Here is a 17,671-nt window from a genome sequence, read left to right on the forward strand (position 1 = left end):
ACGTGTGTTATTGTGTCGCGTCCAATGTCGACGCGAGTGAGGAGAAATTTACGCGCGCCGCCTTTACGGAAGAAAGCATTCGGTTCCGATGCGAAGTACGAACGACACGTGATACACTGACGAAGCTTCTATTTCTGCGTCCGCTATTGGTAATCAGCTTTACGTCGATGAAACGATCCCTTGGACCGTAAAACTTGCTGTTTCAGGGGAATACTCGGAAGAACAGTAGGTCGGGCAGAATACTTTGATTTGCTGCACCAGGCCTAGTTCGTTGTAATAATACAAGAAACAGTAGAAATTATACTCTTATTGTCTATGACAAAATCATTGTACTGAAAATGTAACACTAGGATGTTTAATGAAACACTAGGATTTTTATTACACTTACACTTTACACCGTTTCCTTACATATTTATGTTATAGATATAAATATTAGCTATATGTTTCAACAAATTTTTTCATATTCGCGATAATTTAATATTGTTGTTAGCTTTAAAGGATAATCAACAGTCATTAAATATAATAAGTATGCCAATCTATTTAGATTATGGAAGTGGTCGACTTAATTAATCTTCAATCCTTAATATTATTTCATTTTAATTGGCTTTCAGATTATACTGGTCTTTAAATTTGGATTAGAAAATTAGAAACATTAATTCGGTGTGATAATCTAGTACCATAGGTTCATGTATAGCCAGTAATACGAATAGAAACCAAACGGGGTGTTAAATACTATTTATTCTCTATTGATAAAATTTATGTACCTAGTTAATTGAAGAATCGTGCTAAATGTAACCCCCGCTGTTTTACGCTAAGCTCGGTGAATTATGGAAACATAAACGTTGCCTACAGGCTAGAGAGTTTTTAAATTCTCGCATGGATTTCATTCTTGGATTTATTACTTAATTAATGACACGTATATCATAGCGTACTAAATTACGATAATGCAAATAGTAGCGGAAACCGAGGCATAATGCCGAGAATCTGTGCCGCTATTATTAAGCTTAAACTAAATATAACAGAAAGATACTTAAAAATAAAAGAACTAAAAAGCATGAAGAAAAAGTTACAAACAGGACGGTCGGACGACATTTTAATTAACGGAAACATAACTGTAACCGTGAAATATGGAAAATAAAGAAGTAAAATAAATGGAGAAAAATAACAGAAATACCCAGAGCATTATGCAATAATTTATTGAAAAATAATTCATTGCGAATGCATCTTGAACGATGAGTTAACGATTTAATAATTATTAATGTTTGATATACCTATGGAGATAAAGAAGACTGAAAACTAACCAGTCTAAGAAATAAAATGATTGAACCCCTAATTAATGTACTTAACAAGTACTACGCCTCATTTGCTAGAACCTTTGAACACATGTCTATAAACATCCTCTCTCGCGTCACGGCAAAAACAGTTAAAAATCTATCACGACATTCATAAATATGTCAGAAGCTGCATCGGAGAATATAGTTTTTGTTATTCCTAACGCTGACAAGAAGCTTCTTTGATCGGCTAAAATAAGATTCGATATTGCTGAAAGTGGATACTACAAGGCATTAGCGAACCGACACGTTGCTTTTATTTGTGACAGAGAACGTAAGAGGAATGCAATAAAAAGAAGTATGCGCATCCTCGTTGATGTACACACGATGTTATGAGGAAGCAAGTGCAGCAACAATAGCTGTACATTACACTGACAGCGCGGGGGGGGGGGGATGGTGGGGATAAGGTGCAATCCCCTTACACGTCTACCGTCTCCGTAGTCAACAATGAACTTATATTCTCATGTTTTCTACGATTCTTCCCACCTCCGTGGTTGTTGAACCAGACTTCCCCGGCTTTAAACCGTAAACTCGTTTGAAACCTCAATGCCTGTACGTGCCAATCGTCACAGCTAAAGACATATTCGCTTTACGGTAATGATTCGTTTGCATGCGGGAGGTCCGCGCCACAGCGAAGATTTCCACGGATGAGAAGCCAGGAAGTGATTAAAGGGACAGATTTATTTGTTTTTAATACATTGTAGGAATGAATAATGCGATTTGTCTATGTCACTTGCTAATACGGCCGAAGAACGGAGTTTATACTAAATTGTTGCAGCCGAAGTGGCAGATTTATGTGTATACTGATAGATTTTAACGATCAAAGCAGGTTTGAATAGGTATTCTACACAATTCCAAATAAAGGATGAATGTCTTAGTGTCATTATCAAATAACTGAAACTGTCTGATAACGAGTTATTACTAACTGTCGATTACTTACTAGAAAAAAAAATTTGTTCAAATTCAAATTAAATTTACTGTGACATGGTATCTCTTGTATTTGAAAATAAATACATTCGTAAATGGGAAATGTATGAAAATTCTGTTCTAAACGTGTCGAACTAATACTTTAACATTTTGTCAAACCTATAATATTAGGTGCATTAATGAACCGTCCACTATTTCTTGACAAAATGAGTATTCGTTTTATGAGTCAAGGATGTTTCGTTTATATTCGTAATGATATACCAACATTCTACACCATTTTTACTGCATAAAAACTCAAAAAGATAGTTTTCATTTAAAATATATTGACTCATAATTTGAAGAAACTGATGCCCCTAATATTTTACATGGTCATTAGGAGAATTAAACCAAATTAAATAGAAATTACTGTCACTCTTGTAGAAAACTTAATACCTTTCCCATAACAAATTTGTTAAAAATTTAACTTGCTTACTGACAAATATTTAAATCCTTATGAAACAGAAGCAAAGCTTTAATTGCTTATCTTCCACATCGATTAATAAATCCTCATCCATTCCCAGACTAACCACAGCGTAAATGTAAACACAGAATCGAATCAGCATGGGGGAAAAAAAGTGTCGCGGTTTCGTTAAATCAGACGGCATCGGAGACCACGATTTTCGAAATCTCACCAGTTTGGAACTGGAACCGTATCAGCTCTATGTGACCAGCATGAACTTCCCCGAGGATTACGATGCCGCAAGGCAAACGTGTTACCGGAAGCTTCGAGAGCAATTCACGATACTACCGTCGATATATCGACGAATTCATCCCTCCCTAGCCCGACAGCGCGCTCGCCACCCGGCTGAGAACCGACAAATTTCACCTGCTGCCTTCTTCGTGGCGTTTCCACTCCTTCACGTTTCCACAGGAGGCAGCCATGAAAGGTATATATACTTTAGAGGGGCGAGTAAATCATAACCATGTACACAAACATGCCGCACATACTTCGAAAGTTAAGCCCGCTCGGAATCAGGTTTCAGCTGAATCTGGGTAAGGGAAGATGGGTACGTGGTAGTTTGATACGGAGGCAGACAAGAAATTGGAAACTATTGCGATACAATTTCCTACTTCGGTACGTTCCTTGTACGTCCTCGATTGTTTCTTGGTGCAACTAGGTGGTGCACGAAAGCTGTTTGATCCGAGGAAGCATGTACAAACTCTTCTCAAATATCGTCTAGCATGTTCTCCACGATTATTGTCCAGGCGTGATCCCCACCACGGAAAGGGGGGGGGCGTGGAACCTGTCAAGCGCATACTTTGTTGCCCCTCCGGTTTTATTGCCGAGGCTCGGGCTTCGGGCAAAAAACGAATTTACGAGGGTCTGAAGCATTTCTCCCTTCAAGATTATTGTCCTGGTGCGGACCCGAGAACGGGACAATAATCGAGAGGAAGCTGTATAGGTTTCTACAGAAGGAATGAGGATCAACTTGTGTTGCTACACTATGGATTGATATGTTAGCGTATGGGGAAAGAAAAATAAAATTAACTATGGCAGCCAAGGTGTTAATAATATGTAACATTTAAAAGGTGGAAATAGAAAAATGAAGAATATAATATATCATGTAACTTAACAAGATATCTGTGAATTACTGAATTCCTTCTGTATAATCGCACAGCTCGGAGGCAATGGCAATATAAAGAGCAGTGAACAAAATTGCGAAATGATTTAATTCGACAGCAACCCAACTGCTGTTACTGCATCGTATAATAAGAGTAACAATATGATTATTAAGAATGACTGTACCAACATGCGGCGTCAATTAAGCGACACGCATATATCGAAATTGATTGTGGGAATGGGAGGAATATGGAAGTCTCAGACCCGTAAATCTGTGCTCTTGATCGTACCATTAGTCTGAGTACCATCAGACGCGTAAATCTTTGCTCTTGATCGTACCATTGATCCATGTCGTATTGCAGTTGCACTTCAAGTGTAACTAATGTTTTATCAGTTTCATGAATATAATTAATGGTATAACACACATATCTCATTCAGAAACGTTACAGATATATTCATGCTCTTTGATCATTTACGTTTCTGCCGGCTTTGAAGAATGCCACACAAACAGATGGTCAGAAGAGAATACAACAGTAGCGTAGAGAATGGAAAAAAAAGAATGTCTCCCCGAGGTTATCAAAGAAGCTTCTTCACTTATTTTTCTCGAAACGAGTTCCTCTACCCCTTTGGAATGAAGCAATCTGGGCTATGCAACATAATACATGTTCGTTTTTCCACGTAGTTGATTTATTCTTGGCTCAGTGGTAAAGCCGTCTCTATCCACCTATGAGATAGATCTCATTGGTCCTGTTTGGGGTCGCGGATGGTTGACCTGCCACGGGTTAATGGATTTTTCTGAATTGGACGACTTCCCCCGTGAAGAGACATATTTTTGAAATACGTACAGTATTTTTGTATATTCTGTACCAATATATGATTATGTGTGCATGTTGCATTTTAACTCTTTAAAGTTTGTAATTTATGCTCATATTCACAAATCATAAGTTTATTTATTTATTTTACCACAAGAATAAAGTAACATCCTGGCAATGCTAAAATTGCAAGAAGCAATTGAAGCAAACCTAGAGTTAGCAATTATATAGGAACACGAAATTTATGTGCATGTGCATTTATGGAGAAACCATTGGACATTTACACAAACTAAAAATGAGATAACAAAAATTCCAGTACTTTGAAATTGCAATATGAATGTAATTCAATACAGAATTTTTTATATAAATTGTAGCTGCAAGATGTTCCGTTTATTATTAACAATGTGAAAATAAATATATACTTTTAATTGTGCGTTGACGGTGAATGTGGTTGAAAATGTATGTTTTCGGAAAATATTTACTAGACAACTTTAGCCATTAGTGAATACAGAATTCTCTGCGAACAGAGAATTACGAAGGACAAATTGCTGTGTTACGTGTATACTCAAACTTGTAATTTTCAAAATAGTGGCATTACAAACAATTAATATAGTGTATACTTTGAAGGAGCTGAATTCCTCCAGAGGTCGAGGAACAATAGCGTGATACAGATGAAATTACTGCCGGCAAGCGTATATCCACAACGTGAAAATAAATTTGCACAATTAGCTCATACAATGCCTAAATAAAGGTAACTATGTTGTTCCCTCGCGAATACCATTTCCGTACTGAAATTTGTATTGCTACGTTATACTTTTATTAAAATAGGTCCTCCATAATTATCTTATTGTTACTTTGTACATAATATGGGAAAATAAATTCACTTAATCACCTACTTTTACGTAGACTTATTTGCAGAAGGAATGTATTATAGATACAGATATTCAATTGCAAGAATCATATTTTAACGGAATAAGAAAGATAAATTATTTGAGAAATATTAACATACAATACGAATAACGAATATTTAAATAAAGTAAAATATAAAATACCACGTAGAACATTTATTTTTGAGAAATGATACTCTATAACGTTTATTAAAAAATGATTAAAGAAATTAATTGCTGAAAGAAAAATTTGTATATTTAAATTTCAAACCATTTAAATTATCTTAATCTAGTATATAATATCGCTAAAAAAAGATTCTTATTATTGATCGTAGATAAATCGGAATAAATAAGAATCAACGCAAGAAAAGGAAGGAAACAATTACGCTCAAGAAAAAAACCTGACTCTATGGGAATATTCGTAGATCTTTCTTCATTGCAAATGCGACATTAAGCCACGAAAATGATCAAGGAAATGGGAAATGGTCACGATTTAAGGATCCTCGTATGCGACTAGACGACGTCAGCTACTTATACAGAATACACCGTGGTAGTGTACATTTTATTATAAAACTTTTTACGAGGACCGTATAAAAGTTCAGGACCATTTCGAGGGTTCCCATCGGTTTGGCCGACCGGGTTCCTTTTTCTACCTCCGATTACGGGTCGTCGTCTGCCACGGACTCGAAACTTTAAAGATTCAACAAGCGCTTCTGAATCTTGCAATATTAACCGAACCAGACCGCCCCGGCTCGTGGATTCGCCATTTCCATTGGAAATTAAATATGACCGAGAATCGTGCCCGGATACGTAGCCGATACCACTCGATCGTAATACTTCCCCATCTGATGGATTAAAAGATCGTGTTCCAGCTTATAGCTGCTACACGAAGCAAATGGATGCCAATCGTTCGAAGTAATGTTTTCCATGAATTATTGATTACACAATATTTCTCTGCGCCCTTCGAGTCGTACAGTTTCAGTTATTTGAGATTCTTGATTATGAAAGGTGTACATGAATCGTGGCATTCCAGGTTTTAAATTAAAGAAATTTAAACGGGTCGTATATTTATCATGGAATGAATAGAAAAACTTGAAAAATGCACGGTACACATTTCTCAGTAATGAAAAGAATTTTTTATAGGAGAAAAATTCTTCTTTTCTTCTAATTGAAAATTATTGTAGAAAAATTATTTTGTCTTTATATTATGGTAGGAACGAAATTTTCCTAGATTCAATTTTTACCATTATTACCATTTTACGGTATGCAAATGAAGGGTACCGTAGGACAACAAAGCTTCCAACGTCTAAACCAGACTCTGATTAACTAGAGTTGATTTTGCAAGTTCCTGATTCTCCAAGCTGCAATTATCCAGTAGCTTCATTGTTATAAGCACGAAAACTGTGACAGTGTATTATGTTACGGAATACTCCTTCCCTTGTAGGTAAAGATCAATATCTCACATATGGTTCGAGGTCCATTAACTAACATGTAACAGCATCAGATCCTACTAATGAGAACGTAACTAACGTCACATCATTTTACAACTATTATTTCATACTATTTATAAACAATTATTATTTTGTACATATAAATAATCATTCCATTCTTGTTTAAAGTGTGCTATGAGAAGACCTGTATTAATTATGTACCTGTATGCTTATTTTTTACACGAAACAAACAACACTTAGAAGCAACGAATGCAGAAATTAAAACCAATTACATACTACACTTTCGTTCTCGAACGAAGCTAAAAAATGAAATAATACAAGATGCCATACATTGTACAAATATCACACTCTGGCTCCCAAATCTGCCACAATTCCAAATAGAAACTCTGGTTTCCCGAGGCCACCGCAATCCCCTATCGAAACCCGAATGGCCCAAAAGTTTCGGGTTGCCGAAAACTTTCGGGATTCAGAGCAATCGTATGTGGCAGAAATACTTTCAGAATCCGAACCTCTCCCGCCCGACTTCTTGCGGCTCGACCCGAGATTTCGGGTACCCGCACACCACCATTAAATATAGTCGAGCCAAATCAGCGATAGGTGTGACCTAAATCTCGTTACATAAATCATTCCACATAAGTATAACTCAATCAACAAAAAGAAAGTAATGCGTCAGATATTACCGTAATAATTACAAAAGTTTTATTTAGTTTATTTTCCATTGTTTGAGGCTAATTAATTCCATATGGAATTGATAAGCATGAAAAAACATAGCATTTACTCTTCAGGCTAAGTTTAATAAGATAGTTCGTTGCTGTTATTGTCCTTTTGATCCTCAAACAGACTGTAGACGGCGACCGTTGTTTTTTCTTCGTGGCAACAAATATTTTCAAAGACTTCTTCCACTCGGTCCTTTTATCTCTCATCTTTCAACAAAAACAATAAAAGCCAGGCACAACCGACTGGTGGTGCATCAAGGATGCGGTTTCATTTAGTTGAGTTCTGAAGAAAGAAAGGGATCTCATTTCAAAGTACAAGCTCTTTACGCCTTTGGCTTTTCCGTTTTCGCGGCCGTAGGGGATTTTGCGGAGGATATGCATAATGCTTACGGGACTCTTCACCGTGGCCAGACCATTGAGCCCAGAAATATATAAGTAATTAAGGCCTGATTAAAATTCTGCGGGCACACTGTACTTAAACGCCTAGGGTACGAAATCTTCAGTGGAGCGAACGGTCATTTTCAATAGAATTTATTTTTCGTACAATAAAACCCAATACAGATTCGTTTAATAAGGAATGGGGACGTCGTAATAACTGAATATTAATTGCAGAATGAAAGGAACCTTAGAAGCTGTAGAAAAAAATATTATGATGTAAATGAAATAAAAATCGCTGTAAATGGGAATGTCAACGTAATGGTTGAATTTAAGGAAAATTTAATTTAAAAGTAGAACGAAATTTTTATGAACTCATACATTTATAAGGCTGATATGACTTTCTTTATAGAACTTCGTTTCACGAAGAAATCTTTCGCTTGTTATAGGAATAATTTCATTTCTAAAGATAGAAACGGTGCTTGAAAATTTTTAATTAGGTCATGTATCTGTTTAAATTGATTTCAGTGTAAGGAGCAGAGAAATACCCAAGGATACGAGCTAACTTTGTGAAATAATAAATTAAACTTAATTTGCACATTCGCCAGTGAAAAATGAATTTAGGCAAACGTATAAATAAATTTGGCGAATTAAATTTATGTTACCGATATTTAAGTGAACATACATTTCTTAACAAGACGGTGAAGGGTACCTACATTATATTTTCATTTAATAAAAAACTATAAGAATTTAGTGTAACCTTTAAGAAACCGTATATTCTACAATACCAGTATCATTAATAGAATTAATAACTACAAAGCGCTTTAAAAATTTCTGACATAATTTAATCGTACTTCATCAAGATTACATTTACATCGATAATTAAGTCATCCTCGTAACATTCTTCATTAAATTATCTCAAAATTCATGTAAATTAAGAACCAACGACAATACTTCGCACACAACGTACCATTGAATTTCACAATACTGTCGATGCAGTTCTACCATATCATTTTTCCTAAGGAAATCTCACACGCATCGAAAGCCAATAATTCACGGGATTTATTGTAATTATAGTAGCTTCGACTTCGCAGGGGAGTTTCTGGGCCTAAATAACAGAATACAACGCACCTAATCCAAATAGTCTGTGTTTAACGTTGGCCTGTGCAATTTGACGAAGAACGCGCGGTGAAATGGTAGTGAAAGAAAAATGATTTCGGGATTTAGCCACGCTCGCCCTATTATTCCAACGATAATTTAAGGGCAAGGGGTTGATGTATAGCTAGAGAGTTTATGCGACGCCATTGTCTCGGGCTACTGTTATTTATGGGAGGGTTTCACCTTCCAAAAACGGAAGATGCGTGTTCCGCCGACCGTGATGCGAGTAACAATCGTGCCGGGGCCGTAATTAAGGATTAGCGAGGTGATTAGCAAGGCACCCGGTATTTAAATCTCGCTGGAACGATATGGTCGGCGAGTCCGAGCGTGTGTGTATGTGTGTACCAGCCGATCCTTGGCCCGAACAATCGATTACGCTCTCTGGAATCCCATGTACACATCCAGTACACATTACGTGTTCGAATAAGGTATTATTTCTTTAATACCATTTGTAAATTGCAGTTTTTATTTGCAATCGAATTAGAACAACAGAAGGTAAAATAAATGGATCCGTGCGTAGTAACAGCAGAAAATTTCAGTATAATACTACAGTAGTATTATACGAACCTCAACTTTGTAAGGTGTATACTTACTGTGTTTTGACTCTCACTATACAAGTAATAAACTACTCTCAGTGAATTATCTGTATACAGTATGCTTTTTATTATTACTGAAAAAGAAAAGTGACGATGAATGTGCTGGAAGTCGTAAAATTGAATAATGGAATTGAGTATTTCGATAAGGAATTGTTGATTATAAGTTAATTATATATCGTTGTACTATATTTGAAATCATCTTCTATGAAGAAATCAATTCGAAAGTATTGATCGTGGCATTAAATATAGGAATATAAGGTACTTCAATATTTATTATATGCATACAACATAAATTAACCACGTTGGCGTACCAATGTTCTATTAACAATAGCCACTCCATATAGTATCAACATTCCAGCATGGAAATGCAAATTGAACTAGATTATACATCGCGTTTAAACCCTCTTGTGCCAATACGCACGGTCGTTGTATCGGTTCTCAGGTCAAACAACTGATTATGTGTGTCTCGATATTGAAAATCTACAGAACATACGTTCCGGTTACTGGCACTAATTACACACACGTGTATTCTAGAATGTTGTCACGAAGTTCAGTCTGCGACGATAATTGCTGCCATAAATATGAATATGTGTGTGTAACGGTGGATACAGAGACAGATACTATTTAAAGGAGTAGAAGAAGAAGCGAACAAAGTCAGTAGAAACCGTAATTAGTAATTATTTATTAATACAAACGGAATAAAATATTAAATTCCACATACGTGTCAGACTATACTTGTATTTATATAACGAGCGACAAGGTTCTTTAATGTGGTTTTAAAATAAAGTTAGAATGTCCCTTTTGTAACAGAATACTGTATTTACATAGAGCCGGTCGTTTTACGCATACGACTGTACATTGTAAATAAACATTACATCTGATATAATACATTTTGGTTGTGGTCATAATTATTAATTTAATCGTTATCTGTTTACTATGTCGTTCATTATCAACTTTATGTAGTAATTATCATTTAATATATTGAATCTAAATGGTATACGTGGAGTATTCTAATATATGAAGTTTCTGTGTATTGGAGATTTATCAGTTAATTAATCTTCACATAGCGAATACACGACTCATCCGACCTGAATCAAAATTTTTTTACTTCTGGAATACAAATATATGTTTTTGTTAAATTTTTATTCTATATCACTTGCATTATTCTTCAGAAATGTTAAGAGAACATAACACCCTAGATACAAGTTAATGATTAAACACGTTATGAATAAAAAAAGTTTTCTGTAGGTCATCTTCTAAGTATTGAAAATATTGTTAATTAACGACGAAATTGCCGTCCGTTAGTCCGACCCGACGAGTTCCATTCACGTACACCGTTTGGTTATCTCGCAAATCCGCGGGGCGAACGTTTAACTTGCGACAGATTTTTCCCTCTTAAGCTGAAACGTCCACGAGACGAACAAACTTGCGGGGCCCGTTGGCGATAACTGAACCAGGTATTCGCCACGTTGCGTCGTCTATCGTAGGTATACAAACATCGCCGTGGGCATACACATTGCATATTCATATCGCTGCAAGTTCAACAATAAGTATACCAGATGCAAGAAGTACAACTATTAGGTCAGAGAAGTATAACTGTTGGAAACATACTCAAATCGTACATAAAGGAACACCCTTTACAGAACGAATTGGCAAATGCATTCTCGCCGAAAATGGTGAAAAGTTATGAAAAATTTATACTTAAACGGTTGCCTTAGAAGGACGAACCAAATTCGTCGTGAGGATTTTAAACCGAATTTGGTAAACATGAGTATTATTCATTTTATTTAAGTCAAAGTGATTTAAAATTATTTTCATGATTTCATAATTTAAATGCAATCGTAGCCGCCAATAACCCTGAGATTAACGGTTGATCCGATTATAAAGACTAAATAAAAAAAAATTGAACTAACCTCATTCCAACTCTTTAATAAATGCATCCAAAAACGCCTGGATATAATGTCCAATGAAATTAATATAAATACGTGCAATCTAAATTTTATTCATTTATTTCATTAAATTAAATTGCACTAAAATAACTGAACGCCTTAAGTAACATTTCGCACAATTTGGACATTGTACGAATCGTAATTTCACGTTCTTCCTAAAAAAGGGAAGATGGTACCAGTCTCCGTGATTCGGGTGTATTAAATGAAGGAGGCTGAAAATTTACATCTTTATGCACGTAGAAGGAGTAAACCGCACAATTCCCTAGAGAGATACGTATTAAAAAGTCGGAGCCAATGCCGGAACTTTTCCTGTCACTCCGCGGCGATTTTCTTCTCGCGACGGTAATCCCAAGGGCGGCTAACGTTAACGCTGACGTTGCCAAGCTTACGCAGAAAGTTTCTTAAGCAGTTGTCCGTTTAAGTTATCATAGGATAAGTACTTGCCACTTACCTCGCTTGTAAGAAAAGGGGGCATAGTTCCAATTTGAAGAAAGCTCGTGCCTCGCCTATTCCGGGTGCCTATTAAGCACATTCAATTTGGGTCACTACTAACTGTCAGCACCGTACCCAGTTCCTTATATACCTTCGCTAATAACGTTTCTGAGGCGCGAGGTTAGGATTCAAAAAATTACACATCTTAGCAAATGGTTCAGTACCTCTAATATTAATATTTATATTTCCAAAGTCATATGTGGTTTAAAAGAAGTCGTACGAATTGCTTAAAATACGTAAACAAATGAATGTCATCGATGATTATTTAAATTTACACATTAAATAATATGTTGCTCAGGCTAAGAACACAATAGAAATAGAAATTCCATCGAACGTTATAAAATAAGATTTGTTAATTTCCTAATCGATTTGTTTTGATAAAACATCGTTGTGTGTGTTTTCATATTGAATTCACGAACAAAGTAAATAAATTCAGCATGCAAACGGTCAATTCAAAAGCTGCCAGCGAAGTAATACCATTTTATTTTCAGGCGTTCGTGGACTTAGCAATGTGTCCATCGATATTCCATTGGCTGTAGCAGCTGGCACAACCGTCAATATGAGCTGCAGATACGATCTACAGTCAGACACTTTGTACACGGTGAAATGGTACAAGGGTCCTGAATTTTTTCGATACGTTCCCAAAGAGATGCCACCGATTGCTGTTTTCGGTGAATTGGGTGCCAAAGTTGTTGTAAGTACAGCTTTTCCACAGATTTTATCACGCTTCGAAATACACGAATTCTCTCTCCGAATAAAATACTACAGACAAAAAGACTTTCGAATAACGGAAAAAGTTCGTCTCCATTCTCGTTGACATTTACAAATAATGTAAAGAATTCATTTCATACCATTCTTCATTAAAATGTTTGCGTTAAGGAGACTTCCTCATTAAAACGCTCAAAAAATAAATCATTCTTAGGATTATTTTCTGTACAAAAATATAGAACATTAAAAAACATTGTAAGTAAAAAAACATTGTGGCTTTTATTTATACATGATTCATATGGAAAAGATTTTTTTTCTTTTAAGTTCCAGCAGTGGTACGATTTTTTAGATGCCGCTCAAAGCACTGCTGCAAAAAAAATAGGCGTTCACGGTAGCTAACATTACTCGACGTGGGATAGCCTGACATCAAATACCTAAATAAATTTTTAAATGTTATATCAATGACTATTGTATCAGCCTTCGACCATGAATTTTACAGCATATACCTTGTTAATATTAACATATTTTTGTGTAAAATTATTCCTCTTTTAGGACTTCTTGATTCAAATGTATACCAAACATCGCCATTTTATTGTTTTTGCCTTTGCAAAGGCTGATATGATAGTCAGTGATATAACATTTAAGAATCTATTTGGTTTTTTGATTTTAGACAATTCTACGTCGAGTAATGTTGGCTACCGTTAACCTATTTTTTTGCAGCAGTGCACTGATCGACTTCTAAAGAATAAATTGTTCAAAGTTTGAAATAATTTTATTCAAAGGGATACATACATAAAAAATAAGCAAGGAGAACAACAGGGTTAAAACAAATTTTGTTCATATATCTGAATAATGCATAAATTAACGCTACAATGTTTTGTACTATACTATCGTATATGTTGTATACGTTTCTACAGAACAAATTCTAAAAATCACCTATTCTTGGAGCGTTTTAATGATAAAGTCGACGTAAGTTTCCTAAAGTGTTTTGTAAAGCTTTGTTATTTTTTTCACTTATCACTTTAATATTTTTCGTTTTATAATTCTCATTTTGCCAGCGTGCTACCGACTAGTTCGGTAATTAAAGGCCACCGAATAAAAACATTTTCCGGGATTGCGCAACAGTAATCCGCTTCGCGCCTCCCGGCGAATTGTCACCCGGGGTTATTTCGAGCCAGAAATACCTTCAGAATTTCCTACTTATTAAAAGTTGGGAGGCGATCCTTTGCGAATCACGTTTTACATTCGCACCTGACGTGGAATCACCGAGAACCGGGGGAGAACAGAGGCGAGTCTCCCGGATTATATTTCCACCCCAAGTTTCGCCCGGGCGTGGAAGTTTGTTAGTGCCATTCATGCTCCACTTTGTTATATAGCCTGTACCTGACAAACTATGTGCCGACGTATGTATGTACCGTGACTTTTTAAGTAATTAAAGATAGAGCCAGAGACCCGACCTCATAATTTCCTGCGTTTTTCGTCGCGGCCAGATTTCACGTACACTATTCCGCTCTTATTGCACACATTTTTTTTTCTTTCTTGTCAACTGCCCAATTAATTACTGCAAACAGATTAAAGCATTCCGAACAAGTTTCGTGTTGAATCGCAAGTGAAAGGCGAGTTTCATCGAAATTAATCGTACCGCGAATGAAAGCCTTTATGTAAATATTTGCTTTATCTCGTCGATATACATACTTCCTCGACTATTTATTAATGTAGCACAACTGCGCCGTGATTGGATTTCCATTCGACGATGCTTCGCCAGAATTACGCGACTGTCGTTGATTAAATATTTGGAAAATATACGACTCTATGAGGCAGAAAAAGTAATAGCCTGATATTGCATATTTATTCGAAAAGTCACGCTTATGAGATTAAGTCAAATAAAACGTATTTACAATACTTTGACTATTACCTCAACCAAATATAGGTGACACGTACATTGCAAGAAGGCTTGATTATTTAAATACCGTTATAAAATTTTGCGTAAAAATAATATCGTAATATAATTCAAAACATAACCAGCAACGTGTATTAACGGACCGCATGTATTTTCGATGATTTATTACTAAAAAACGAAATAAAGCGTATCTGGTTACGTACAGAATATTTCACTGTAACAGTCAACGTGTTAAGAAACATGGTGTATATTTTAGATTTCAAAGACTCTTTATGATACACTTTTATCTTTGTTAAAACATGTTTCATACTTTTAGTCTGTTTTTTTTATGACCAGTACAAACCATAAAATATCAAATTTACGTGTTGGTATTCCCCGTTACCAATTTTCTGTCCCATTTGTCATATACGTAAATAAATGATAATGTATGAAAAAATATTGCACCCCTGTTTGTAATATTTTCCATCCTTCACAGAATTTGGTTTCCATACTGGTTACACCGATCAAATAAATTTTGATATCACCTTATTCCAGAAGTTCCTGAAAAATGTTCATATTAATAAATCTGTACATTCTGTACCAATTACATAATGAAATATACAAAGTGAATAAATACATTATTTGAAATGTGAAATACATTTTAGTTATTTATTTATCAACGTTACGCATATTTTATTTGATGTAGACACGAACGGTATATGAACACGTTTGTTGCATTATTGTGAGATTTTTATTACATTCGGATATATGCATATATTGAAAAGCCGGATTACAGTTTTCGATAAAACGTTTCAAATTTTTTTATCGTGTACGTACAGACGTGTGCTGTTAATCACGGTTGTCGTAATTAGAGAAGATAAAAATGAATGCAGACTGAAAAAAGCAGACTTTGGACTGACATACGAATTCCGTCAATACTACAGTCGAACGATGCAATTTCTGCTCAGAGCATGCATTCTAATTTGCTAAAAGCGTGCACAAACATCGCTGACCAAGCAAAATGTACCGCTGCTCCGTCTGTATGGTCCAGAAGAAGTCCTGATTAATCTGATGGGAATTTATTGATGATACCTGTCTGAATGTTCATATTGACCCTGTGCATTATTGCACAGGTGGAAATAGCATGAGAAATGTTTAATAATCTATGAATAATTGCAATCGAATTGTTTTGATGTTTATTGATTCATGAAAGGCTGGAAATATTTACCAAAACTTAAGTGGAGACCTTTTTTCTTTGTTTTATTTAAAGTAAATAAAATTAATATAATCTATATTGTTTATTGTACTAGTAAGAATTATAACATAACTGTACTTTTCTATTTCTTTTGAATATTGAATTTTAATTGTAATTATTTAATTATTCTACGTGAATAAACAAACGAAAACTTCCGTACGCTTTTCCAATATAAATTTAAATTAGGTCATAACAAAGTTATCTGAATGAAATTATGAAGTCTTGCGTTAGTCACGACGCCCACCAGAAGTTTCCCCAACAAAAAATCACTTATTATGTTATCGGGAACTTCTGAGAAACAAAAGATTCCCTAATCGAGAATCTATAGTTTCGGGTTTTAAAGAAATTATACAGTCAGAAAATTCTAATTTTTTAAAAATGCAATGTATCAGATAATATATCATCCGATGAAAGCTATTTTAACCGTCACGGTGCATATTCCAACGAATTATAATAATATTTTCCCAAAAAAGGCATTCTCATTTCGATCTATAGAAATAGCAATTTCATATTGTACAATCTAATGCATTATTATTTTTATCATATTCATGTAATATGTTGTGACAAAGATTCTTTCTTACATCCAACTCAATCGTGCACAGTGCATTGAAGTGGCAAATGTTGACGAATTAGTCGTACAGGTTTACAAAAATTATGAATTAAAACTTAATGCAAAACAGTGAATTATTCAGCCTGGCTAAAATTCTTTTCTATTATGAAAATAAAAAGTCACTGCCAGTTTGAACGTTAAAATTTAGAATACGTGACGGGTGTGACTTTTTTTAGCATTTATTTTTTGTAAGTTCAATGGAACAATTTGCTTGCTGCTAAAAAATATCGATTCCATTCACTTACAAAGAAGAGTGTAGGTATATACTGTTCGCGTGTTACCTGGAATACCTAGTGTGAAAAAAAAAGTGTATGTCACAAAATCAACGGTTCGACACAAGTTAAAGGTCTGTTAAAGACTTTGCTCCACAGCGCGAATTTCACTCACACACACATACACAAGTGTGCGACCGATCGAACAGCCAGCCACCTCATGCACGCAATACCTTTCCAATTAGATTTCACTGACGGACCATACGAACGGAACCGATAAATCGCGACGGGCGCTCGCCATTGGCGAGAACGAAATACAGGACACGGTAAAAATAATAGGACAAGCGGAAACAGGGTAATTCTTCATTGAAAAACACGTGATAAATGTGAAATCATTCTTTCGCGCGAGAAATTCGTTTATGAGGAATCACGTTCGAAATTCCACGACTGCGAGCATTGGCATTTTCTGTTTTGGCAAAAAGACAGAATGGTAATATTATATTTCGATTTAAAGAATAGGTGCTGTATTCTGGAAAGTTTTAAAAGCATTGTTGTTACATATGTAATATTTTCGTATCCTGATGAAGCTAACGAAACTTCGAAATTATGTTCTGAATTTTATTAAGGATTTATTATCGAAACCCTCAAATAAAACAACTCACGAGGCAAAACTCTGAAGTATGTAATTTGTAAATAATTATTTCAGGTTTTGA

The 17,671-nt window shown here is 35.3% G+C and overlaps 1 protein-coding gene across 1 annotated transcript in view; it reads left to right on the plus strand.

The window, feature by feature from the left end:
- The window catches only part of LOC107187568 (fasciclin-3-like), a 55,005-nt gene that overhangs the window by 28,026 nt on the left and 9,308 nt on the right, over positions 1–17,671 (plus strand). Inside the window, exon 2 of the mRNA XM_015575693.1 lies at positions 12,786–12,988. Within this exon, the coding sequence (XP_015431179.1) occupies positions 12,786–12,988 (203 nt within the window). The remainder of the gene's footprint in view (positions 1–12,785; positions 12,989–17,671) is intronic.

This window comes from Dufourea novaeangliae, unplaced genomic scaffold (genome assembly GCF_001272555.1).
Source record: "Dufourea novaeangliae isolate 0120121106 unplaced genomic scaffold, ASM127255v1 scaffold89, whole genome shotgun sequence".
Classification (NCBI taxonomy): domain Eukaryota; kingdom Metazoa; phylum Arthropoda; class Insecta; order Hymenoptera; family Halictidae; genus Dufourea; species Dufourea novaeangliae.